The sequence below is a fragment of the Pezoporus wallicus genome, unplaced genomic scaffold (genome assembly GCF_028554395.1).
Source record: "Pezoporus wallicus isolate ANWC-B61680 ecotype Strahan unplaced genomic scaffold, APGP_CSIRO_Pwel_v1 contig_8723, whole genome shotgun sequence".
Taxonomy (NCBI): domain Eukaryota; kingdom Metazoa; phylum Chordata; class Aves; order Psittaciformes; family Psittacidae; genus Pezoporus; species Pezoporus wallicus.
This window is the reverse complement of record NW_026635404.1, coordinates 252,378-279,293: the sequence shown is the minus strand read 5'-3', so window position 1 is coordinate 279,293 and position 26,916 is coordinate 252,378. Positions and strand designations below refer to the sequence as shown.

Genomic DNA, 26,916 nt, shown 5'->3' with positions numbered 1-26,916 from the left:
AGTAGGTTAACAACTTGGTCAGCACACACAACCTGCAAGGAGTTTAGTCTGTCAAATGGGCTTGGGAGTGGTACAGCAGCCTATAGCTACTTGCCATGTTGTTGAAAAAGTGATGAAGGCAAACTCTTGGTAGTGTCAGATAGTAAAACACAAGTAGAGGCTTGGAAGTTTCAGCCTTGATGTTGTTTTCCAGTATGACAATAGTGAACCATGGCAACAGAGTTTTGAAAGACGTGGAGTATTTTCCTGACTCAAAAACATTACTAGGGCCCTCCAGAGGTCCTTTACCACCAACATGTCTGTGGAGTTATTACTCTTTTTCTACTGCAGACAGATGAGTCTGGGGAGCCAAGACCTACAAAGCGTCAAGCTGGAGAAGGAGAAAGATGAGTTAAAGATTAAGATCAATGATTTGGCCAGTAACACGAAGTCCAGCTCTACAACCAATCACAGGACAAGTACATTGTTGTATTTATGTTGTATTTATTAATCCTTTTCCATCCACAAGTGAACAATATTCATGTAATTTTTTCCAAAACTTTAAAAATAGGAGGGAGCATCTGAAGTGCAGGTTGATGTTATACCATCCCAGTTGAACAAATTCTATAAAATGTTTTGAGTTTAATGGGATCAGGGGATGTCACAAAAAGGAAAAATTATTCAAAAGATTGACAGAACATTAAATTGTTGCTTTTCTGTAATAATAACTTTCTGTTTTCTTATTTTCTAGACAGTGAAGATTACAGAGATCACTGCAAGTAATAAAAATCCAAATTTGGGGGTGTACTGTGGATCTGCCCAGCTTTGACTTACATTCTACAGGTACTTGCATTATGATATTGTCTATTATTTCCGTAACATTTGTTCACCCTCTATTGCACCCTTATGTTGTTGTCTGTGGGGAAAAAAAAAACAACAAACACATCAGTTTACCACAAAAATTAGAAAGATCTTCACTTGAAAAATTCTCAGACCTACTTTTGATAGTTGTGCTTTTCCATGAACTGTTTTAGGCCCAGAAAGCGCTGTTTATAGGGTTGTGACCTTGTTTAGGAAAGCCTTTATCTGACCATAAGCTTTGCAACAACAACAGCAGTCTCCTCAGGAATTGGAAATTTGATGTTAAAGACCAGAGCAGTACGTCCTGGCTAGGACTGAGGGTGCCTTCTGTGGCTGTCATCCTTTACTGGGTTCTGACCTTGCATTAACACCCCAGGCAGAATCAGCCTCATTCAGAAGATGGATCAGGGATCTTTAGGCCAAATATCCTATGCAGTGTAGGGACAGCTCACTTACTGCTCTTTATACTCTCAGCAGGCTGAGAATCAGGATAGAAGTAATAGGAATACCTTATCTCTTATGCAGCAAAGTGAGCAGAAATGCTTCTGCCTTGGCAAGTCGTCTTTCTAGACAGGTAATGGATAGAACCTTTTCCCAGACAGGCTAAAATCTCCCCATTCTCACTTTTCCAAGCTAAATGGAGGGGCAAGGCAAACCACAAGAATTCAGGGCTCCAGGATGGCAAGTGTACTTGCTGTGGGGTGAATATACGTGAGGTGCTATTTCTTGAGCTAGGCAGAGGAAAGACACGTATTATAGAAGGTGGACCTTTATCACCAGCTTTCTAGGAAGGGAAGTTAAAGGCACATGGAACAGAAAAGTCAGCTGTCATTCCTTCTGTTGCCCTCCCAGATGATTTCCATTACCCTACGAGGTGAAACAAAACACAAGAAGTCAAACTGACAGAGAAGATGATATACTTCAAGTGTGATCTCTGAACTAGTGTCCTGGAATTCAAGTCATCTGCTTTAACATGTGCAGAGGTCCCAAGAAGGAAACTGAAATAATAAGAATCATCTAGCAATTACTACTAGAAACATAAGCAAATTAATGACTGTAACAGTGGGTATTACCAGGGTTTGAGAGAGCCTTTATCAGAATTAAAAAGGTTAGAGGTTTCTCCCAGCTAGGTGGATGTCAGCTGCTAAGTTTTCTGTTCCTGAATGATTTGGAAGTCACTATGTCAACAGTCAGAGGCAAATTTAAGAAAGAACTGCAGGTCTAACTTGGAGTTAATTTCATGTGTCATAGAAAGAACAGTCAAGTCTATTCTTTGCTAAACAATTATTGGATCTATCAATAACTTTTTAAATTGCTAAACAATTAGAAGAACTATCCTTTCTTTCCCTCCCTTTATCCTGTTTTGCAATAAGACTTTTCCATTTTCTTCAATGACATTTCTACAAGTATTCAATACTATTTTTCAAACAGAAAGAAAATCTCTACATTTATTGTTCAAAAAGACATTGGCAGCTTCATAAAAGAACACTTGATCTCAGGTATTTCAGTTGTATGTGCAGTGCTGGAAACATACAAAAGTTCATCAAAGCAGTGAGTTGAGAAGACTGGTCATCCTCTCCGACCCTTAGACTGCTTCAACTCCTGGACATCTGAGGGAGAGTGTGAATTCCAGAATATGACAGCTCTGCAGGACCCAGAAAGTATTTCCATACACCTCATGAATCTCAAACTTTTATTATATAAAGCAGCTAGAGTGTTCTACTTGCGCCTTTTCCCTCTGCACCCTTCCCACAAGATATGATGCAAATTTTCTGCTGTATGATGCATATGTGCAGCACCAGAGGTTATAGCCACACCACCATAAAGTGGCCACAACCTTATAAGACCCTATGAATTGCTGGAAGCCATGAGTGGCTTTTTTTTTCCCATTACTTAATGCATCTCTTCATGGGTTTACCTTAAGTTCACCTTCACTGAGAACTGTCATGCTTGGTCTAAAATATACCTGTAAAAATAAGCTAGTTTGCCCATAGATAAGCAACATGCCTCTCTTAAGGTACAATTCATTGTCATAGATGTATCAAAACAGGTCAAGTGCTCTTCTTTCTCTGTGCATCCAAGCAACATCAAAAACCTCTGTGAATTTTGCTTAAACTAATGATTTTCTGGGTTTTTTTGCTTGCTTTAGAAATTTCAAGGCATTTTAAGATTAAGAAAAAACTTCCTTTTTCATCTTGATTTGTATTTTTAAGGTAAAGCTTATGTTGCTTTTGTTAATACTTTCTGTTGAATGAAGCTCTGAAGGAATAAACATACCTAGAATACCTAGGATTTTCACTGGATTGATGCAGGGAGGAGGGGGAGAATAAAATCATCTCTACACCCAGAGGTGAGACATGTCAAGACCCAGAGACTCTCAGGGGTTCTCTGAATTTCTGTGGAGTTTATGTTTGGGAAGGCTGGAGGAGGTGTGTTTGTTATCTAAACCCTATTCTTGCATTTGTTAACTATAGCTACTGTCCAAGGTCTCTACAATACCAACAAATTGGTGACTTAAAATTGCCAATTAACTTAAAAGACAAAGGACACAAAATGCCAGTGAGCACAGCTAATGTGGCCATAACAGTACTTCTGCTAGAAATACAGCTGAGCAAACCAGCACAGCCAGATACGAAGAATAGCAAAACAATGTCTTTAAAATCCAATCTAAAATTCTAGGCAATTGGCAATACTTCAGAAGAAGGAAAAAGATGTAATTAAATTATGAATCAAGAGGGATAAAGTCTTCTCTGATCTTTTGGAAGTAGCCAGGAAATAGCTAATGAGTTGTAAACAGGTGCAGTAGCACAAGGGTGATATGGTTGTCCAAACTTTCAATTAAGACTAGACTAGATTGTTTCTGTTCTTTATTTCCAAGATATTTCAGAATAGAATCTCCCCAAAGCTCTTTATAACAGTAATCCTGCCCACTACTGCCAAGTCCTGAGACACATGAATCTTTAATGTCAAACAGCAATTCAGAGTCAGGAGAAGAGAAGCCAACTGTTTCAAGTCCCAGTGTCCTGCTCTATTTGCTGGACAGCACTTCCTCCTTTCAGATTCCTAGTCAAAATATTTATAGGAGATTTATTCACATAGCTAGTAAGACTTCATATATTTCTAAATATATCCATTAGCACGAATGGGAATCATGCACTCGGTCAAGTTTGCCAAACAATGCTTTGCCAAAAATGTTTTGACCTAAGAAAGAGGAGGAGGGAGTTGTATATGCAGACCAGAATCTATAAAAGTGCTGGTATGACCAAGTGTGTTCTGTCTCCACGGAAAGCTTCAAGGTAAGAGTATGGAAGGCTGGGTGCTAGCAGAATGCCACTGCAATCCTGTTGCTTGTGGGACTGCTTTCATCAAAGGACTGTCTGTATCAATAGATTTTCTTTCCACTCTCAAGTCACCAGCATATTTTTGCCCTTGGAATTCCATGCAAAATAAGAAGGAAGTTGTCATTTCTGTTTTTCAGTATTGACCAGCTCCGGCCTGAGAGGCAGCTGGTATCACAAGAGGTAAGACTGATTTACCTACTCTATTGGAATAGATATCCCCGTCAGTGCCAGATTGGATGGGGATCTGAGCAAGCTGTTCTAGCGGAAGCTGTCTCTGCCCATGGCAGGGTGTTGAAACTAGATGAGCTTTAAGGTTCCTTACAAACCAAATAATTCTGTGATTCTATGATTCTATTATTTTTATATTTTTTATGCAGCAGTAAGGGCACTTCCCATACCCCTTTACATCTGTGCATGCTAATGCAGTGCAATTCTATCTGAGGTGTGCTGCCTAAAATAGCATAACTGCGTTGGACACGTTTGTTTCGTACCTGATGGAAAATAGATGACCTTTTACCACGCACAGAACTACTTAAAGGAGATTGAGTGTAAACAGGAATCCAGGAAAAAGAAGATGAATGAACAGTGCTCACAGAGAGATTTTGCTAAATGTCTCTAAGTATTTTTTATTGAAAAGTTTTCCTCTTTTGATACAAGTTGATCTTAAAGGATCAGCTTGAAATGGGAAAGAGAAAAACCAGAGAAGCTAGCTGTCTGATTTCTAACTGAGAAAAACCTTTGCATAGACAATTCACACCTGTGTCTCTGCTTATTTCACACATTTTTTCTTAATGTTGCTCATCTTCTATATTTGATGCAAATTACATGGTATACAATGTGCAAGAAAGAAAGGTTATAAGTGGGTTTTCAAGATTTCAATAAGATTATTTCCCTTGATATTTGCTGCTTTGTATAAAAAATGTTTCTATTATGCCAGTCAGTCTAATTTTTCTGCAGAGCATGCTAACACACTATAACATCTATAGAATTGAACACATAAACAGGACTAAGGGAAAGAAAGTTAATACAAATCAAAGACACATATTTTATTTTGGACTTAAATAAAAAGATATTTAGAGTGAAAACAGATAAGACAAAGAACGAAGTTGTAAGAACAGGCAGAGAACACTACAGAGAGTCAGGTGTGTGGTGCTAAGGCATTGCTTCTTTCACTCAATGCTGTACCATGTCTCTCCACTTCAGCCCCGTGCTGTGCTGCACTCAATAAACTGCAGCCATGTCAACAGACGCTGACATGGCCATCTTTGGGGAGGCAGCTCCTTACCTCCGGAAGTCAGAAAAGGAGAGAATTGCTGCCCAGAACAAGCCTTTTGATGCTAAGACATCGGTCTTTGTGGTGCATTCTAAGGAATCCTATGTGAAAAGCACAGTCCAGAGCAAAGAATCAGGGAAGGTCACTGTCAAGACTGAAGGTGGAGAGGTGGGTAAAATGCAAGATTTATAAACAACATGAAATTCCCATTTTGAGCTCCTAGATGACACGCATGTACCTTTCTTTCCTCTGTCAGACCTTGACTGTGAAGGAAGACCAAATCTTTCCCATGAACCCTCCCAAGTATGATAAAATCGAGGACATGGCCATGATGACCCACCTCCATGAACCCGCTGTGCTGTACAACCTCAAAGAGCGTTACGCAGCCTGGATGATCTACGTAAGTACCAGCAGCAGTCTTCCTCTGGGTAGCTGGGAGGAACTGCTCTGCCAGCCTAAGTGGAAGCCAACGTGCTGTCTCGCTTCCCCACAGACCTACTCGGGTCTCTTCTGTGTCACCGTCAACCCCTACAAGTGGCTGCCGGTGTACAACCCGGAGGTGGTGTTGGCCTACCGAGGCAAGAAGCGCCAGGAGGCCCCTCCACACATCTTCTCCATCTCTGACAACGCCTATCAGTTCATGCTGACTGGTGAGTGGTTCTCTCTGTCTCAGTAATACTCTGTCTCAGCAATATGAGACTTCTTGAAAGCTTTCATGGTACTGATGCATACTACACTGTGTGCTTTACTATCTTCACACCATTTTTTCTACTGTTCTAAGTGAAAGACATCCCTGCATTCAGTGAGGTGCTCTGTCATTTGCTTGTTTAAGTTCATTCTAACAGGTGAGTGGCTGTCAGAGGGATTCTATCAAAAAGATATTTTAACAGTAATTACAGAATTTCCTTTTCTTAAGGCGTCATTAGAGTTTTATTTCAGCATAGCATTAATCACTGATAATTTAAACAGGAATTTTTCATCCTAATATTTCCAAAAAGGAAGTATATTTCCACAGAGAGTTGTCAGGAAGACCAATAAGCCAAATGGACTGGGTGGAGCAGGGAATATAATTACGCTTGTAATGAAATATTGAAACTGAACAGATGATGTGAAATTACTGTCTAGTGATGTCAAATTATTTCACCTGAGCACAGAAAACATCTATATCACAAATTCAGATTTGTCTTGATAAAACCATGACATGAAAATTTAAATAGAATTATATATTGCTGCTAGTTTTGGTCCACCATTTCATTCCTTTCTTTCCCTGTGCTGTTGAGTTCAGAACTATTAACCAGTCTCAGGATTCTTTCGTCATGTGCTCTGACTATCCCTCTCTAAATACAGTCTGTGTCACAGAAAATTAATGCAGAAGAAAAAAAAAGACCGTAGAGTGGAGTAGGGAAGAACCGTATGACTTTTCAAGGTTTTTTGATGTCCATAGAAAACTACTATAGAGTTGTAGAATCATAGAACTCTTTGGGCTGGAAAGAGTATTTAAAATCATGTAGTCCTTCCCTCTGGGATTGGAAGGGGCATCTCCCACTAGATTAGGTTGCTGAAAGTTCTCTCCAGCCTGACCTGAAGCACTTATAATGATGGGGCATCCACAGTTTCTCTAAGCAACCTGTTCCACTGTCTCATAATGCTCATCATAAAATATTTCTTCTTTATATCCAAATGAAATCTACCCTCTTTCAGTTTAAAACTGTTTCCTCTTGTTCTGTCACTACAGGCCATCATCCTGTCACTATAGATCATGATAAAAAGTTTCTCTCTGTCATTCTTATAAGCTCGCTTTAAGTATTGAAAGGCCACAATAAGGTCTCCCTGGAGCCTTCTCTTCTCCAGTCTAAACACCTCCAACTCTTTCAGCCTTTTTTCATAGGAAAGGTGCTCCAGACCTCGATTCATTTTCATGGCCCTCATCTGAACCAACACTACTAGGTCCATGTCTTTCTTGTATTGTAGACCCAAGGGAATTTTTCACGTGGGGTGTCACAAGAGCAAAGCAGAGGGACACAATCATGTGCCTTGCCCTGCTGGCCACACTCCTTTTAATGCAGCCCAGGATCTGGTTGGCTTCCTGGGCTGTAAGTGCATATTGCCAGCTCATCCACCAGTACCCCCAAATCCTTCTCTACAGGGCTGCTCACATGGCAGCCATCCCACAGTCTAGACTGATATTGGAGATTCCCACAATTGAGAGCAGGACATTGCACTTCACCTTGCTGAACTTCATGATGTACACATGAGCCCACTCCTGAAGCTTGTAAAGGTAATTCTGGATGGAAAACTTTCCCACCAGTGCATTAATTGCACCACTCAGCTTGGTGTCATAGAATCATAGAATAATTGCGGTTGGAAAGGACCTTAAGATCATCAAGTTCCAACCTCCCTGCCATGGGCAGGGACACCTCACACTAAACCATGCCACCCAAGGCTCTGTCCAACCTGATCTCCACACAGCCTTCTCTTCTTCAGGCTGAACAGCCCCAGCTTTCTCAGCCTATCTTCATACAGGAGGTGCTCATCTGCAAACTTGCTAGGTCTGCACTCAATCCCACTATGTATGTTGTTGATGGAGTTATTAAACAGTACTGGTCCAGTACAAAACCTTGTATGACACAACTCATTAACCATTTGGGCATTGAGCCTTTGACTGCAACACTCTGGATCAAGCCAATTACTTAACCATCTGATAGTCCACCCATCAAACCATAACTCTCTAGCTTAGAGACAAAAGTGTTGTGAGTATGGTTAGAGGTAAGAACATAGTACATATTGCTTTGCAAGGAATTGAAATAGGAAAAAAAAAATAACAAAAAGGGAAGAAAACCATGCAGAATTCTTTTCTTGTCATAACTTGCACTTACTACATTAATTTTCAGTCTTTTTTTGTTCTTCCTTTACAAAATCTATTTCTTTCTGTCTCCTTCACAGATCGCGAGAACCAGTCGATCCTGATCACGTACGTACACTCCCTGCTCTGGTCCCTGAGGGGCTGCACGGTGCCAGGGGACCTCCTTCCTAACCACACACTCTCTGCTTCTCTTGTTGGTTGCACAGCGGAGAATCCGGAGCAGGGAAGACTGTGAACACAAAGCGTGTCATCCAGTACTTTGCAACAATTGCAGCGAGTGGGGACAAGAAGAAGGAAGAGCCACAGGCACAAGGCAAAATGCAGGTGAGATCCTAGGGGTAGGAACCCGCAACTATCAAATTCATTGATGAGCTATATCATGACAACAAGATTTCTATTTTAGGGGACACTTGAGGATCAAATCATCAGTGCCAACCCACTGCTGGAGGCTTTTGGTAATGCCAAGACCGTGAGGAATGACAATTCCTCGCGCTTTGTAAGTTGTCGCCTGGCACTAAATTACTTGTAGCTGTCAGCAAGCTGACTCAAATGTTCTTGCTACCAGGATTGGTCAAATAGATCTCCATTGGCTTTTCTGCTTCTTTCAGGGTAAGTTCATCAGAATCCATTTTGGTGCCACAGGGAAACTGGCTTCTGCAGACATTGAAACATGTAAGTGGCCCTCCTGGCTTCATCCTTTGCCTTCCAGCCTTCCTCGGTTCTTGCTCTAACTCTGTCCTACCATCCTTGCCAGATCTGCTGGAGAAGTCCAGAGTCACTTTCCAGCTCAAGGCAGAAAGAAGCTACCACATATTCTATCAGATCATGTCCAACAAGAAGCCAGAGCTCATTGGTAGGCAAGATCACTAACTGCTACAGACAAAGCTCATGGAACAACATTTAACTCTGTATGTGCTAACTACCATTGATCTGTATGCGGTTTGCCCTTCTTTCCAGAGATGTTACTGATCACCACCAACCCATATGACTATCTGTATGTGAGTCAAGGTGAGATCACGGTTCCCAGCATTAATGACCAGGAAGAGCTGATGGCCACAGATGTAAGTAATGCACTGAAACTATCAGGCAGATTGTGACCTCTATCAGCCACGTTACTTACTCTCATGATTCTTTTGTTAGAGTGCCATTGACATCCTGGGCTTCACTCCTGATGAGAAGACAGCCATCTATAAGTTGACAGGGGCTGTCATGCATTATGGCAACCTGAAGTTTAAGCAGAAGCAACGTGAGGAGCAGGCAGAGCCGGACGGCACAGAAGGTACCAGCAAAACCTATACTGGAGCACAGTATACACCAGAGCACTCACTAACACAGGCAGTAAAATTCATGGTCAGAATCATTGATTCCGCACATGCTAGTATTGTATTGTAAAATGATTAGAAGGAGTAAAATTGAAAGGAATCTCATAATAATGAACAGTAATAGTAGAATAGGCTACAAATAATAGCTGTAACTTTACTTAGGTGATGGCATTTTCCAGTGGAAATATTTGGAGTAGTGTGTACTGATTCCATTGAAATCAGTTCTGTTGCAGAGATACTGGAATGCTCTTCTGAGGATTACTCAGAACCTACAAACAGATTTCTCAGTGTGACAAAGTCATCTTTTATTTTGCTTGGTTTAGTTGCTCAGGAAGCTGAGAGTGAAGTGTGGCAGTGCATATTCTCCACCTCCTGTGGACCCTGCTTACTGTGCCATCTTTCTATCTGCTTTTGAAAACCTTGAGGAAAACATGCAACCTATTCTAGTACTTCACTATCCTAACTCATTGAAAACTTTTCCCCAGTTTCTAGCCTAAATGTTCCTTGACACAATTTCAGACTGTTAGATCATGTCCAACATTCATGCATGAATCTGCTATACTTTTGTATGATGATTACATACTGTGCCTGCTGGCACCATTAAAAGCAATAGCAGAAAGTTAAATTCCAAACCTTATTTCAGGCTCATATCTATCTTTATTCGTAAAGGTGTAATTTGCACTTTTTACCTTTTTATCTTTACCAGAATTGAGTTTTAATACTTGTTTTAAAGAAACACTAAAGTCTGCTGATACCTTATTTTGGTCTTTAGTTGCTGACAAGGCTGCCTATTTGATGGGTCTGAACTCAGCTGACCTGCTGAAGGCCCTCTGCTACCCCCGAGTCAAAGTTGGGAATGAATATGTGACCAAGGGTCAAACCGTGCAGCAGGTAACAAAACTCCCCATTTTGTTGACTAATCCTCTCGCCTTCCTCTTTTGATTTACAAAATAACTATGAGCCTTCTGTTTTTTTTTTTTTATTTTAGGTCTACAATTCAGTTGGTGCCCTGGCAAAAGCTGTCTTTGAGAAGATGTTCTTGTGGATGGTTGTTCGTATCAACCAACAGCTGGACACCAAACAACCCAGACAGTACTTCATTGGTGTCCTGGACATTGCTGGCTTTGAGATCTTTGATGTAAGAACAGTGTTTTATTAGCATGCCTTTAGAAGTAACTCTGTTATATGACAAAGTACTTTAGAAGGAATTACGTGCCTTTTTTTTTTCTCAGAAATGGTTTGATCCTGTGGGATTGCACGTAAAGTATCCTGATTCCCACAGATTTTTAATTAGAATAAGATTTGGTGTTGCACATATACTAGCAGAAATCTACAAATGCAGGTTTTTTTACCATTTACAAACAGTAGACTAACACAGCATTTCATACCTATGTGCAGAGACATCAGTTCCTTAGTCAAAACTTGTGATTAGAATTACTGGGACATGCTTTGAAATCAGCATTTGGAAATGCTGGATAAAATGTTGTGTTTTGGGGTCTCCAACACCTGAATTAGCCCAGTCGAGTAGCTATCAAAACTGACAAGTCTGACAAGTGGCCCAAACTTCAAGGGGTCGTAAACATTCAGATAGAGTTTAGATTGACAAAAGAGACACTGACAGCAGTTCCAAACTCCTGGTTGAGCAAAGAAGAAACAATTGCAGATCCTGCTGTGATTTGGTACAAAAAGCCAGTACTGTTCTTTATCCCTAACTTTTTAAATTTACAATAATAGTAATCTTTATTTGCAATTGTGCAGTTCAACAGCCTGGAGCAGCTGTGCATCAACTTCACCAATGAGAAACTGCAACAGTTCTTCAACCACCACATGTTTGTGCTGGAGCAGGAAGAGTACAAGAAAGAAGGAATTGAATGGGAATTCATTGACTTTGGGATGGACCTGGCTGCCTGCATTGAGCTCATTGAGAAGGTATTTGTGCAATTCAAGCCTAATATTTCAGAAATGCATTAATCTTTTGTATCTTTATAAATGTGGCTTGAAAGGGTAAGTATGATGTTGTAAATACATTACAAATACATTACAAATACATTGTAAGCTTAGATTATTTTACAATTTGCTCTGCTGAGAAGAAAAATCCTTGGGAGCAGGGATTTGATGTCGTCCCTCTCAGGAAACTTTATCTGTGATTCTTTCTGCCTTTTCACCTCTTCCTTCTGCTTCTTCCAGCCCATGGGCATCTTCTCCATCCTGGAAGAGGAGTGCATGTTCCCCAAGGCAACTGACACCTCTTTCAAGAACAAGCTCTATGACCAACATCTGGGCAAGTCCAACAACTTCCAGAAGCCCAAGCCTGGCAAAGGCAAGGCTGAGGCTCACTTCTCGCTGGTGCACTATGCTGGCACAGTGGACTACAACATCAGTGGCTGGCTTGACAAGAACAAGGACCCCCTGAATGAAACTGTTGTGGGGCTGTATCAGAAATCATCCATGAAGACACTGGCCTTACTTTTTGCATCTGCTGGAGGAGAGGCAGGTCAGTTCTGTGAAATACATACTTTTATCAACTAGAGTGTTTTAAAGGAACTGTATGTTGTGCAGAGTCTCCCATGTCTTCAATTTTTCAGTAAATGAAAAGATTAAATCTATTTCAGGCCTTCCACTCAGGCATAATCTCTTGGATTATCACACTCCTTTGGTCCTGTGTTCCTTTAGATAGAATGTTGACTCTGTTCCTTACTGCTTCCTAGGTTCCTTTCTTAGCATGACTGATACATATAAGGAACCTTCTTGGAGTCTCATAGAGAAAAATTTTACAAAACAAAGTTTTAAAACCATCTTTTTTTTTGCTGCTCTTCAGAGGCTGGTGGTGGCGGTGGCAAGAAGGGAGGCAAGAAGAAGGGTTCTTCTTTCCAGACTGTATCAGCTCTTTTCAGGGTAAGTACAAAAGTCATTCTATTTTCTCCATCTCTCTCTCTATTTTAATTTTAATTTTGGTTAAAAACTGTGAAACCTCACACTAACTCCACAAGGCTGTTTTACTGCACCTATGAACATTTTTCTGCACCAAGACACCAAGAACATTTCTTCATTTCCTTATAAAAAAACTGACGGCAAGTCAGCTGAGGTCAGCTCAGGAAGATACATCTTGATCTAGCTTTTCTTCCAGCATTAGAAAAAGTACTCTAGCTCAGGCTACAGTTTCATTTACACAGAATCTCAAGTCTGGATCTGGATTTGAGCATGATTATATGTATGAAGACAAGGCAATAGGGAAATGCCACCAATGGACAGAGCTTAAGGCAGATGAAAACACATTTGTTTCAGCACCTGCATGCATCTATATACTGTCTGGCATCCTGAACAGTTTTTCACACTATAAAAAAAGTACTTGAGCAGCTTTGCTCCTGAACCAAAACAGGGCTAAACTGAGAACTGTTAGGATCTAGCTAATAAAAGGAATTACTGAAATCAGAGAGAGATCATGGGTTTGCTTTTAGAAGCACTTCTAGAAAGTGGTGCTCTGGGACCTGTCACTTATGCCTTTTCTCTATGACTTGTGGCCCCATTCTAACTGAACAGGGAGTCTTTCTTGTCTTCCCAGATCAACCAAATATAACTTCACAAGTAGCACCTAATGCCATTAACCTTCCCCTTCCCATCCCTTTCTGCAAAACTAGTCCTTGCCCCTCTTAAATTTTGTCCTATTTTTGGTTTTGTTTCCATGCCCATCAGTAGTCAGCATTTTCTGTTCAGTGAGAATCATCTTTCACTCAAAACTATGATTTTTGCCACGAACCTCTCATCACTGTTCTCAATAGGTGTCCTATCTATGTGTATCCCTCAGTCTCGTGAGAACACATTACACAGTTTTGTGACTTTCTCTCATGCTTAAGACTGAAAGGCAGAAAAAAACATACAGCTATATGTGGGAAAATTAAATTAATTGTAGCTTTCTAACACTTTTCTCACATTTGAGAGTGTAACTGCAGAGGTATCATTTGTTAATGAAAAAGCTTTACTCATGATAAAGCAATAATGAAAAATTTACTTACGAAAAATCTATTGGAGCAATCCCAGGCACAGCTACAGGTTGGGCAGAGAATAGATTCAGAGCAACCCTGCAGAGAAGGACTTGGGGGTATTGGTTGATGGGAAAATGAACATGAGCCAGCAGTGTGAGCTCGCAGCCCAGAAAGCAACCGTATCCTGGGCTGCATCAAAAGGAGCCTAACCAGCAGGTTGAAGGAGGTGATCCTGCCTCTCTACTCTGCTTTCGTGAGACCTCACTTGGAGTATTGTGTGCAGTTCCGGTGTCCTCAACATAAAAAGGACACGGAACGGTTGGAACAAGTCCAGAGGAGGCCACGAGGATGATCAGGGGCTGGAGCACCTCCTGTATGAAGACAGACTGCGAAAGTTGGGGCTGTTCAGCCTGGAGAAGAGAAGCTGCGGGGAGACCTCAGAGCAGCCTTCCAGTATCTGAAGGGGGGCTATAGGGATGCTGGGGATGGACTATTCATTAGGGACTGTAGTGACAGGACAAGGGGTAATGGGTTAAAACTTAAAGAGGGGAAGTTTAGATTGGATATAAGGAAGAAATTCTTTACTGTGAGGGTGGTGAGGCACTGGAATGGGTTGCCCAGGGAAGTTGTGAATGCTCCATTCCTGCTGGTGTTCAAGGCCAGGTTGGACAGAGCCTTGGGTGACATGGTTTAGTGTGAGGTGTCCCTGCCCATGGCAGGGGGATTGTAACTAGATGATCTTAAGATCCTTTCCAAGCCTAATTATTCTATGATTCTATGACCCACAGGAGAACCTAAACAAGCTGATGACCAATCTACGGAGCACTCACCCCCATTTTGTGCGCTGTATCATCCCCAATGAAACAAAAACACCTGGTAAGAACCTCAAGTAAAGACAAACAATATTGCAATGCAGCCATTATTCTCTATGCTTTAACATGAAGTATCAAATAATTGTCTTATTTCCTTAAGGTGCAATGGAGCACGAACTGGTGCTTCACCAGCTGCGCTGTAACGGCGTGCTGGAAGGCATCAGGATTTGCAGGAAAGGATTTCCCAGCAGAATCCTCTATGCTGACTTCAAGCAGAGGTCAGTCTCTTTTCTGCTCTCCCTTCTGTCTTTACTGCATAAGTTGTAATTCCTAACAATTTTAACATTTGTGATTACTTTTTAATGCCAAATATCTGAAAGATAAGTATTGCAACATAAATATCAAAAAACTGAAAGAGGAAAATAATGAAATGTATAAACAAAGTGTAACATGTAAGGCTAGAAAAAGAGAAATTGTTGATAAATGAAGAGATGTCAGGTGTCCTCACTATTTGCTGGTCATCGCACAACTGAACTTTGCTGGTGTCTCTGAATATGAAAGCACAATAAAGCTATGCAAACCAGCAATCACAAGATCTAAAAATGCAGCTTGAGATGTGGCTATAACAAGTTCTCAAATAAAATTTCCAGACTCAGTAGAGTGCTTTGGCCATTGTATCAGCTGCAAGTTTCAGGGGAAGATGCATTCTTCCTATACAGAGTGGCGATGTTCCTCTCTAGATGTTTTCTAGAGCATAGGTTCAGTGAAAAAGATTTTGGAATGAAATGGCTGGAGATCAGTGTCCTCTTCTCATCTGTGACATATCACCTAACGATTGTAAAAGTTTCCCTAACTTTGTTATCAGATTAGAACTTCAGTGCAACTGTATCTCTGAACAAGAGATGAAATTCAAAATTCCTCACCCCAATTCTGCTTCACAGACTAATAGTAATTTCAATAAACATTACACCTTTATGTCTGAGATTGCTTTCATTCATATTTCCTCCTCATTCCACAGGTACAAGGTGCTTAATGCCAGTGCAATCCCAGAGGGACAGTTCATTGACAGCAAGAAGGCTTCTGAGAAGCTTCTTGGGTCAATTGATGTGGACCATACCCAGTACAAATTTGGTCACACCAAGGTACAAATCTTTCTTGAGTCATTCACTGCATCTCTGTGCTCTGCTCTACCTGCCAGTGATGTGGAGCAACATTCCTTTTCTCAAGGTCTTCTTCAAAGCTGGGCTGCTGGGACTCCTGGAGGAGATGAGGGATGAGAAGCTGGCACAGCTCATCACCCGCACACAGGCCAGATGTAGGGGCTACCTGATGAGAGTGGAGTACCAGAGAATGGTGGAGAGAAGGTAGACATTTCTCATCTTCAGTTAAGGTCATTGTACTTGGAGGAAAGTGTTGACGCTCATCCTACTGAAAATATTTAATTTCCTTTTTAATTGTGCTTCAGGGAGTCCATCTTCTGCATTCAGTACAATGTTAGGTCCTTCATGAATGTGAAGCACTGGCCCTGGATGAAGCTGTTCTTTAAGATCAAGCCCTTGCTGAAGAGTGCAGAATCTGAGAAAGAGATGGCCAACATGAAGGAAGAGTTTGAGAAAACCAAGGAAGAGCTTGCAAAGTCTGAGGCAAAGAGGAAGGAGCTGGAGGAGAAAATGGTGAAACTGGTGCAGGAGAAAAATGACCTGCAGCTCCAAGTGCAGGCTGTGAGTATTACTAGCACATTTCTTGCAGGGGAAAATGAATAAGGTCTAAGTCCTCTCTCATAGTTTGGAACCTTCACACTGCATACTAAATTTCCTTAGCAAGTATTTTGATCTGAATCACTAAAGGTAAAATACAGATCACTCAACATCAGATTCTAACTTGAGAATGAACTTGAGAATGACTTTTCAAGACTCTGCGTTTACAGGAATGTTTCTGAATGCAAGCTTACAATGTAAGGTTCAGCTGCAGTCACTAGAGATATAGTACATATTACCAGAGCCTGGAAAGCAGTTTAGTCGACTCTGGTTTTTATCAGTTACCTTAAATAAAAGAGCCTTATGTTTTTTCTTATGTGCATAATATTTCACCTGTCCTACTCAGCTGCTATTCCAGAAAGACTCACAAACCTACTACATCCTAACTGTGAACCCAATGTGTGTTTCAAATGTTCCTTAGAAGATCAAAAGATTTGGCAACATTTACACAATACTCTTCTGTCTTTAAGTATCTGCTTCACAGCTTCAAGACAAACTCAGTTTCAAACAAAACCCACCAATTACAAATAAATTATGTACCACTTTATCTGGAACAAGAACAATACTAAGTCAGTCTTGCCAAGGGAAGATTTTACAGAGATAAAACAAAAAGATCTGTGCACAATTATATTCAGTTATTGACTTTCAGGGAAAGCAATCAAAATCCTTAAGAAAATAAGTGTATTTAGATACTTACACATCTCCAAATAAGCAAGAGAGAATAATTAGTGAGAGTAAAACATTAGAATAAGATCCTACTCTAATTAATTTAAAAGAGGTTGTGCAAAAATCATTTCCCACGAGATAATAAAAAATGGGAATTACATGGGGATTTTTCAATAGGAAATACCATTTTTTCTACTCAGCTTTTGCTAAAACTTGCACTTAGCAAACAATACAATGTTTCTCTAACAGGAAGCTGATGCTTTAGCTGATGCTGAAGAAAGGTGCGACCAGCTAATCAAAACCAAAATCCAGTTGGAAGCAAAAGTTAAAGAGGTGACTGAAAGAGCTGAGGATGAGGAGGAAATAAATGCTGAGCTGACAGCCAAGAAGCGGAAACTGGAGGATGAATGCTCAGAGTTGAAGAAAGATATTGATGACCTTGAGTTAACACTGGCCAAGGTTGAGAAGGAAAAACATGCCACTGAAAACAAGGTATGAGGCAGAACCTGTCAGTCATGCTCTAGAAAAGAGATCTGTGCTGTTACAGGACTTCTGTACCTATTTCCTTTGTGTTCACTTCCTCCTTTCTTCTCAAAGGTGAAAAACCTCACAGAGGAGATGGCAACCTTGGATGAGACAATCGCCAAGCTGACAAAAGAGAAGAAAGCCCTCCAAGAGGCCCATCAGCAGACACTGGATGACCTGCAGGTAGAAGAGGACAAAGTCAATACATTGACCAAAGCTAAGACCAAGCTGGAGCAGCAAGTGGACGATGTAAGTGCATAGGCATACAGCAAGAACAAGGCAGGTATGGGGTTAGATCTGGCGGGCAGAGTATTCATGGTCTTTCTCATTTCAGCTTGAAGGGTCCCTGGAGCAAGAGAAGAAACTGCGCATGGACCTTGAGAGAGCCAAGAGGAAACTCGAAGGGGACCTGAAGCTGGCCCAGGACAATATCATGGATTTGGAAAATGATAAGCAACAACTGGATGAGAAACTCAAGAAGTAAGTGTGGCTGTGGGGCACCTGAGCACTGGCCTGTTGCACTTGTCTTTTTTTTCTTTCAGCTCTAACATGGTTTTCTTTGCCCAAAGGAAAGACTTTGAAATCAGCCAGATCCAGAGCAAAATTGAGGATGAGCAAACCCTGGGCATGCAATTACAGAAGAAGATTAAAGAATTGCAGGCAAGTTTCTGTTCCTTCTGCTCTCTCATCCATCCTCGGGTCAGGTAAGAGGAGGGCACGGGTGTGAATGGTCCCTGATGTTCCCCAGGCTCGTATTGAGGAACTGGAGGAGGAAATTGAGGCAGAGCGAACCTCTCGGGCAAAAGCAGAGAAGCATCGGTCTGACCTCTCGAGGGAGCTGGAGGAGATCAGCGAGCGCCTGGAAGAAGCAGGAGGGGCTACAGCAGCTCAGGTCGAGATGAACAAGAAGCGTGAGGCCGAGTTCCAGAAGATGCGTCGTGACCTCGAAGAGGCCACGCTGCAGCACGAAGCCACGGCTGCTGCCCTGCGCAAGAAGCACGCGGACAGCACCGCTGAGCTTGGGGAGCAGATCGACAACCTGCAGCGAGTGAAGCAGAAGCTGGAGAAGGAGAAGAGCGAGCTGAAGATGGAGATCGACGACCTGGCCAGTAACATGGAGTCCGTCTCCAAAGCCAAGGTACACAAATACCTTCTAGATATTTCTGCCCCAACAGACTTCTATTAAATTTAAGGTTTTGCAGCTGCTATTATTGAGAATTAGCATCATTAACTACTTCCATGTATTACCACACAGGCAAATTTGGAGAAGATGTGTCGCACCCTGGAAGACCAGCTGAGTGAGATTAAGACAAAGGAAGAAGAGCACCAGCGCATGATCAATGACCTCAGTGCTCAAAGAGCTCGTCTGCAGACAGAGTCAGGTGAGAGAACCTCCTCTATGTCCTTGAATGGGAGAGCATCCCAAAAGACTTATTTTGGCTCACAAATGACACTGTATATATTTTCTTTGTGCTTTCCTAGGTGAATATTCACGACAAGTGGAGGAGAAAGAATCGCTGATTTCTCAGCTGTCAAGAGGCAAGCAGGCTTTCACCCAACAGATTGAGGAGCTCAAGAGGCACTTAGAGGAAGAGATCAAGGTGAAAAGATACTATCAGAAACATATGAAATCACAGAATTTACAAGATGAGAAGGAAAATAATAACTACTTCAGTAGTGCTGTGCTTTCCAGCCTGGAAAGAGTCTTCCAGCCCTACAGCCTAGCCGTTAATTCTCTTTACAGTCTCGATCAATATTGAAGATTTTTCAGGATGTTTCTATTCACTGTCACAATAAAATTTTTCCCCACTCTTTTTGCTGTAGGCCAAGAACGCACTGGCCCACGGTTTGCAGTCTGCTCGCCACGACTGTGACTTGCTCCGGGAACAGTATGAGGAGGAGCAGGAAGCCAAGGCGGAGCTGCAGCGCGCCCTGTCCAAGGCCAACACTGAAGTGGCCCAGTGGAGAACCAAATATGAGACGGACGCTATTCAGCGCACAGAGGAGCTGGAGGAGGCCAAGTATGTGGCAAGTGGGATATAGAATGGCTGGAGAAGACCTATCTGCAGGGAAATGGGAGTCTCTGAGACTGGGTTATGACAGGGGGGAATGAAGGCTGGGATGTAGTGTACTTGCAGTAGAAGGCAGAGAGGGAGAGAGAAAAAGTGTCCTGTGGAAAAATGGTCTGGAAACACAAAAACCTTTATGGCTAGAATGGTAAAGACAGGCCTAATAATCAGTAGGTGCTGGGACACAGCTGTGTCAAACCCTTTACCTCTAACCTGCAGCTGTACTTACCACATTGCAGGAAGAAGCTGGCACAGCGCCTGCAGGATGCAGAAGAACATGTTGAAGCTGTCAATGCCAAATGTGCCTCCCTGGAAAAGACAAAGCAGAGGCTGCAGAATGAAGTGGAGGACCTGATGATTGACGTGGAGAGATCAAATGCTGCCTGTGCAGCTCTGGATAAGAAGCAGAAGAACTTCGACAAGGTCTTACAGGCTCCAGACTGGGGAATCATGGACGGAGCATCCTGTCCTCATTGTCACATCCACACTGACACCCCCTTTCTCTTCAGATCCTGGCAGAATGGAAGCAGAAGTATGAGGAAACACAGGCTGAGCTGGAAGCCTCCCAGAAGGAGGCCCGCTCTCTCAGCACGGAGCTGTTTAAGATGAAGAATGCCTATGAGGAGTCCTTGGACCACCTGGAAACGCTGAAGCGTGAGAACAAGAACTTGCAGCGTAAGTGCGTGGCCCTCTGCTCCTGGCAGGGCTTTCTCAGCACCCACCAGTACCCACCGCTTCACATGGGTCTGTGCCTGCACGTGGGCAAAGGTGCCTGTCACGTTGGTGTGTGAGGGCCCTTCCCATTCTGCTCTGTGCCTGACCATGCCATTGGTCCTTGTTCCCACAGAGGAGATCTCTGACCTCACGGAGCAGATTGCTGAGGGAGGGAAAGCGATTCATGAGCTGGAGAAAGTCAAGAAGCAGATTGAGCAGGAGAAATCTGAGCTCCAAGCCTCACTGGAGGAAGCTGAGGTACAGCCTTCTGTTCTTAATTGTCCCCTTATAACACAGTTTAGCAACCTCAGATACAAATTATGAAATTATACACAGAGGACCTCCAGGCACAGCAGGTAGGGAACTTAGGACATAATTAAAGTCTTTAGATGTACAGAAATTTCTCCTGCACTGTCAAACCGCATACTATGTATTATTCTTCAAGAATAAAGTGACTGCCATTGTTATTTATATAATTAAAAAATATTAATCTTTTCTTTCAGGCCTCCCTAGAACATGAAGAGGGAAAGATCCTGCGCCTCCAACTTGAGCTCAACCAGGTCAAGTCTGAGATTGACAGGAAAATAGCAGAGAAAGATGAGGAAATCGACCAGCTGAAGAGAAACCACCTCAGAATTGTGGAGTCCATGCAGAGCACCCTGGATGCTGAGATCAGGAGCAGGAATGAAGCTCTGCGTCTCAAGAAGAAGATGGAGGGAGATCTGAATGAAATGGAGATCCAGCTCAGCCATGCCAATCGCTTGGCTGCTGAGGCACAAAAGAACCTGAGAAACACACAGGGAGTCCTCAAGGTATGGCACAACAGAACTGGTGCTCACTGGTTAATGAATCAGATAAATATTTCACTGTTGTACAATTCTATCAGATCTATAACTATGTGAAAATAGGAAAATATACTTCACAGTCCTTCTTGTCTTCCTTTCCAGGATACCCAGATACACTTGGATGATGCTCTCAGGGCACAGGAGGACCTGAAGGAGCAGGTGGCCATGGTGGAACGCAGAGCAAACCTGTTGCAATCTGAAATTGAGGAACTACGGGCAGCCCTGGAGCAGACGGAGCGGTCAAGGAAATTGGCTGAGCAGGAACTGATGGATGCAAGTGAGAGAGTTCAGCTCCTCCATACCCAGGTCAGTGTAGAAATATATTTGGTATCTATAGCTTTTCTCCATACAGATAAAATAACTGAAGACTGACTGAAATATAACACTAGTAAAATACACTGCAATTTTCACACTATTTTGTGGATAACAAATATTAAGTGTGATTTTTCAGGTGCAGATACGAATTTCACTAGACTACAGTGCAGATACCTTAAAAGTAATAAATTTTAGAGAGATATGTGAGGTTCTTACCCTACAACTCAGTTGAGTTTAACAGGTTTCAGGTCTACATTTGAGACTGTAACGTCAAAGTTAGGTTGATCTTTAACAAAACAGGAATACACAAATACAATTAGTGACATAATTTAACAATGTCATTATAAGCATTGTGTATCACCATTTAAAACTTTTACTGCCACAAGATTGAAAACTGTAAAGAAATATTACATCTTTTATCTTTATAAGTCTAATTTCCTTCTCTATTGACTGAAAAATTTTGAGGAAAGATTTATGGAGGATGTTCTTGAAATACTGAAGCATATCATGGCTGAGAAACAAACAGCTGCCACAGCAGATCCTTTAGAACAGAATAACATGTGACCTGATGGGGCAATTTACATTAAAAAAAAATATTTATGCAATATTCTTGATATAATATCACAAGGTAACAAAAAGAAAATGGTCATGTTGATGCTCTTCAACAGAACACCAGCTTGATCAACACCAAGAAGAAGCTGGAAACAGACATTGCCCAAATTCAGGGTGAGATGGAAGATACCATCCAGGAAGCCCGCAATGCTGAAGAGAAGGCCAAGAAGGCCATCACAGATGTGAGATCCTTTCATTGGTGATTCTGGATGTATTCTCCCCCAGAATGTCTCCAGCCCCAAAATGGCTTTGACCCTTTGCACTCCTCAGGCGGCCATGATGGCAGAAGAGCTGAAGAAGGAGCAGGACACCAGTGCCCACCTGGAGAGGATGAAGAAGAACCTGGACCAGACGGTGAAAGACCTGCAGCACCGTCTGGATGAGGCTGAGCAGTTGGCACTGAAGGGAGGCAAGAAGCAAATCCAGAAGCTGGAGGCCAGAGTGCGTAGGGCTGGTGTTTGTGCAAGAGTGAGCATGTGCCTTGGAGAGATAGCAGGGAAGCTCCAAAGATGGGCTTGTGATTGCAGGTGCGGGAGCTGGAAGGGGAGGTTGATGCTGAGCAGAAGCGCAGCGCTGAAGCCGTGAAGGGTGTGCGCAAGTATGAGAGGAGGGTTAAGGAGCTGACCTACCAGGTAAGGCAGGAAGCTTCTTTGTGTGGGCATACTCTTTTCCAGGAAGTCAAAATTTTGGCACATTGTCTTCCAGAGGGATTTCTTTCTATACCTCTGTCAGTGACACACTTTACAAGATTTTGGCCTCTGTCTTTGTGGACAGCAGTGCTCCATAAGGAATGTTACTCCCTCCATTTCACATTTATGAAATCTGTAGAAAGAGGCAAATGAGGCTTTCTATTACTTGCCATTCTCTTTAGTCTGAGGAAGACCGGAAGAATGTTCTCAGGCTCCAAGATCTAGTGGACAAGCTGCAAATGAAAGTGAAGTCCTACAAGAGACAAGCAGAGGAGGCTGTAAGTACCACCCTGGCTAAATTCAGAATTCCTTCTGGTAGAAGTGGAATTTTAGTGTTTTCTTATGTCCAACTTTTTAAAACCTTGACTGTTTTAATGCATTTGCTGCTACAAGAGAGTGGGGAATGTAAGAATTTCTGACTTTGTAAGGAACTATACTTCCCCATCTCTACTTGTTTTCCTCCAAGCCTCACTTTTCAGCTCTGTTTCTTCCTCCCTATGCTACTCTGGGTGTCAGAGGCAGCTTCTAGTCTGACTGTTGGAAACTCTGTCATTGACGCTGCCTAGACAATGTTGTGTGTTATGTGGCCTTTTTGACCTTCCCTTGTTCTTTGTCTTCTGGCAAACTTAACATTCTGAGCAGCTTCTTACCTTGTTTTTGAGCCTGTCCTGCTCTCCCAGCTGTGGCATTTGAATGTTTGTTTGCCCAATTTTCAGATATTCAATCTCGCTGCATTTTTTTTCATAACTCCCTCTCCCCGCACAGGAGGAGCTGTCCAATGTCAACCTCTCCAAGTTCCGCAAGATCCAGCACGAGCTGGAGGAAGCCGAGGAGCGGGCTGACATTGCAGAGTCCCAGGTCAACAAGCTCCGAGCCAAGAGCCGGGAGTTTCATGGCAAGAAGATAGAAGAGGAAGAGTGAGGCTGTCATGAGGCAGCAAAGTGACCTGGAGGCTGCACAAAATGTGAACCTCTCGGTCGCTTTCTCCTGTAATTAGTCTTTGTAGCAATGTCAATGTCTAGTGAATAAAGACCATAGATTCTTCTGCATATACAGCAGAAGCAGTGCTTTTGCCTGTTTCAATTCAATTCTGCCAAAAAGCTCCACGCAAAGAGCCAAGAGGTTCATAAGAAAATAGAAGAGCAAGAATGAGGGTCCCAAGGCTAAAAAGTGACCTGAGGCATGCATAAAATGTGAATCTCAGTGTTGCTGTTTCTGTAACTATCATTTATGTCTAAGTAATAAAGACAGTAGGGATTTTTGCAAAGAACAGAGATCAGCTTGCAAAAAAATCTCTCTCCTCCTGGTTAAGAACTCATCCTTACCCCTCTTCCCTGTGTTCATGCCCTTCTGCTCCACAACCAGTCTTACACAGGCCAGCCTCACATATACTTCTAAGATATTTAAGCCAAAGTGCAAGGAATCTCATGAAAAGGCCTAAGAAAAACATTCCTTTCTCCAAGCTATTACACCACAGTTTGCGTAATATTGGACAGTAAAGCTGCACAGAAGCACAGCAGGGTGGTCAGCTTAGTGGGACAACTGCGTGAAGACTGTTAATCACACACAGTACATACCTCAAATGAGCGGTGTGTACCTGTACCATCAAAACGGGAAAGATCAGTGGAGAACTGTCCTGTGCGTTTCAGTTGTAAGAGGCAATCACCATGATTCATATCCCAAAAATCATAAAATAAATCAGATATAATCATCATATTGATATGCTTTGGCAGCCAGCAATGTTGCCTTAGAAGAATGTCTCAGAGTAGGAAAGTACCAAAGGGGATTCCTGAATGCACATCTGTTCTCTTAATTGTCTGTACATGCAGAATAGTCACTTTAAGCTGATACCTGCTCAGGCTAGTCTCCTAAAGGTCTCCTGCTCTCACAGACCAACATCTTTGCTATGAAATATCCTGTGTTGTCCAGAATGTAGGGGACCAGAAGAGATTGGATTCCCTGAAGGGGAATATAAGGGACATTGTAACCATGGCTGGAGGCTCTTTCTAACAGGCACTGTGTGGGAACACAGCAGAAACAGGCTGGATAAAGGAGTGATAATTGCCACAGCTTCTGGGTTCAGACCCCTTTCACCAAAGGGAAGACAGCAAAAAACACATGGTGATTTTCCTCAGGCCCCTTTGTTTTTCACACTCCATTGCTATTTATTTCACAAGACCCTTAAAGAAGCTGAAGGGCACCCTAGAGTTGGTGGGCATTTGATTTGACCATCATAGTATATTTAATCTATTTATAATTTGAGTCAAGTTCTCCCTTGCCTTTCTAGGAGTCTTCACTCTGTCCAGGGAAAGTCTAATGCAGAGTCATCCAAGAATAGGCCTTGGAAACAGTGTTTATTCCAGTCTCCAGATCCATAGCAAAGGCATAGCTGCTTCCTCACAGAATTCCTGTATTTCTACCACCATGCAGAGCAAATCATCAACATGATCACATCTTGCACAGCTACCACCCAACAACCCTGACAGGCTCCAGCACTCACCAGAGCTTGGATGCCTACGTGTTTCTGAGGGATCTCTGTTGGGTCACCGCGTCCTTTCTGGCCAGCAGAAATGACTTTGTTTTCTTTGCCTCCCACCGAGAGAATACTATCCTTGAGCACCTTCTCGGTGACCACTGGCTGAGCTTAACTCTTAAGCTTGCTGGACTTCTGGGTCCTGCCTGGTGGTCACCACTCCCGCTGCTGCCTGTTGTGAGGCAGGTCAGGTTAACAGAGCATACCGGGCCTGTTAATTAGCCTAAAACTAGATTATTAGCCCAAACATAGTATTTTGAGTTAAGCTGAACCAGACATTCAACATTTACATGTTGATCACAAATGTAATGTAAGATCAAGTACAGCATTGATTGTATCCAATTACTATCACCTTTTACAGATGCGTAAGCAAATTAGGTGGTTTGGGACTACATTCAGTATGACTAAGGACTCTGATAAATTAGAAGTGAAACTGTATAGGGACTCCTATTACTGTTAAATAAATTTTCTTTTGGGAATCCACGGAGAAAACGTATGAGATTGACTTGGTTGGTATTTTTGGCATATGTGACAAGCTTCAGCAGCTACCTTCAAACTTGCTGTTTATTTAAAGCAAGTGCTAAGCATCTTTGGTCATCCTGTCAGAATTGCCAATCCCTAGCTGACCTTCATGTGTGCTTTTTGGATATCTTTTCGAGTCCTCCAGCCAGCCTCTAAGTGCTGTGAAAGAACACTGTTGCATGGGGATGAAATCGTTTATCAATAAAGAAAAAGGTCCCACTGACCTCTTCATCACTCCCCTACTTGTGCTGCTGCTGTTGCAGAATATATGTATCCCCCTCCTTAATGTAGGTGGAGAACACCCCAGGGATCAGCAAAGTAGATTGCATTTTTCGCATGGTGTTCCTTCTGACTATAACTGTCTGTCCTCCAGACTAGCATGGGGCGCGATTGATTCTCTTCTAGATAATGCAGATTTATTAATCCTTTCCTTCTGTCTAGCACTCTCACCCAGCAAAACAGTACTGAATGACTCCCCTATGTCGAGACAGCACCTATTTCTGCTGCTTCATACAGGATACCTGCCTTCAGTTCAGTACAGTGGTTCCATAGTTCTGTTCATATGACTTTTGAAACCCTCCAGTCCCAGAAACAAGCGTTGGATTTCTGTGCCTTTCCTCTGGGATTTAAACTTGGTGACTTCACACTTAGAGACTTCTATCTTCAACTCTAGACTTAACTTGTTTCACCCTTTTATTGGCCCCTCTGTCTTATCCCCTTGGCCCCAGTGTTATCCCCTTGGAATCACACCCCTATTTACTTCCTATTCCTTAATCAATAACCTTCTGTTGTTGTTTACCCCCACCTGGCAGCTAAGCCCCACACAGCCACTCACCCCCTCCCCAGTGGGATGGGGAAGAGAATAAGAAGAGTAAAAATGAGAAAACTCATGGGTTGAGATAAAGGCACTTTAGCAAGAAAAGCAAACGCTGCACACACACACAAAGCAAAGCATGCAATTCCTTCACCACTTCCCATGGTCAGGCAGGTGTTCAGCCATCTCTAGGGAAGCTGGGCTCCATCAAGCATAGTGGTTACTCGGGAAGATGAACATTGCTAACAATGAACGTTCCCCTTTTCTTTCTCCCCCCACTCCCCCCTTACCCCCTCCCCCCCATATGATGAGCATGTTGTTATTAAGGTATGAAATATCCCTTTGGTCAACTGGGGTCAACTGTCCATCCTGTGTTCCCTCCCAACTCAATCAGCCTGCTTGCTGGTGGGGTGCGGTAGGA

General features: G+C 42.5%; 1 protein-coding gene across 1 annotated transcript; it reads left to right on the top strand.

The window, feature by feature from the left end:
* Positions 1-4,028: 4,028 nt before the first annotated feature.
* Positions 4,029-23,675, top strand: LOC130606634 (myosin-1B). Its single transcript, XM_057423152.1, has 40 exons — positions 4,029-4,136; positions 4,319-4,361; positions 5,385-5,622; positions 5,711-5,854; positions 5,948-6,104; positions 8,398-8,425; positions 8,524-8,641; positions 8,721-8,813; positions 8,926-8,989; positions 9,072-9,170; positions 9,275-9,378; positions 9,458-9,596; positions 10,412-10,530; positions 10,628-10,777; positions 11,398-11,568; positions 11,827-12,133; positions 12,458-12,534; positions 14,411-14,498; positions 14,595-14,712; positions 15,453-15,576; positions 15,662-15,798; positions 15,900-16,155; positions 17,107-17,349; positions 17,455-17,631; positions 17,717-17,862; positions 17,952-18,042; positions 18,131-18,520; positions 18,638-18,764; positions 18,865-18,983; positions 19,207-19,403; positions 19,691-19,874; positions 19,961-20,126; positions 20,299-20,423; positions 20,669-20,977; positions 21,113-21,316; positions 21,994-22,119; positions 22,208-22,378; positions 22,465-22,569; positions 22,809-22,904; positions 23,392-23,675. The coding sequence occupies exons 3-40, from the start codon at positions 5,419-5,421 to the stop codon at positions 23,545-23,547; spliced, it is 5,829 nt and encodes a 1,942-aa protein (XP_057279135.1). The 5' UTR covers positions 4,029-4,136; positions 4,319-4,361; positions 5,385-5,418; the 3' UTR covers positions 23,548-23,675.
* The last annotated feature ends 3,241 nt before the right edge of the window (positions 23,676-26,916 follow it).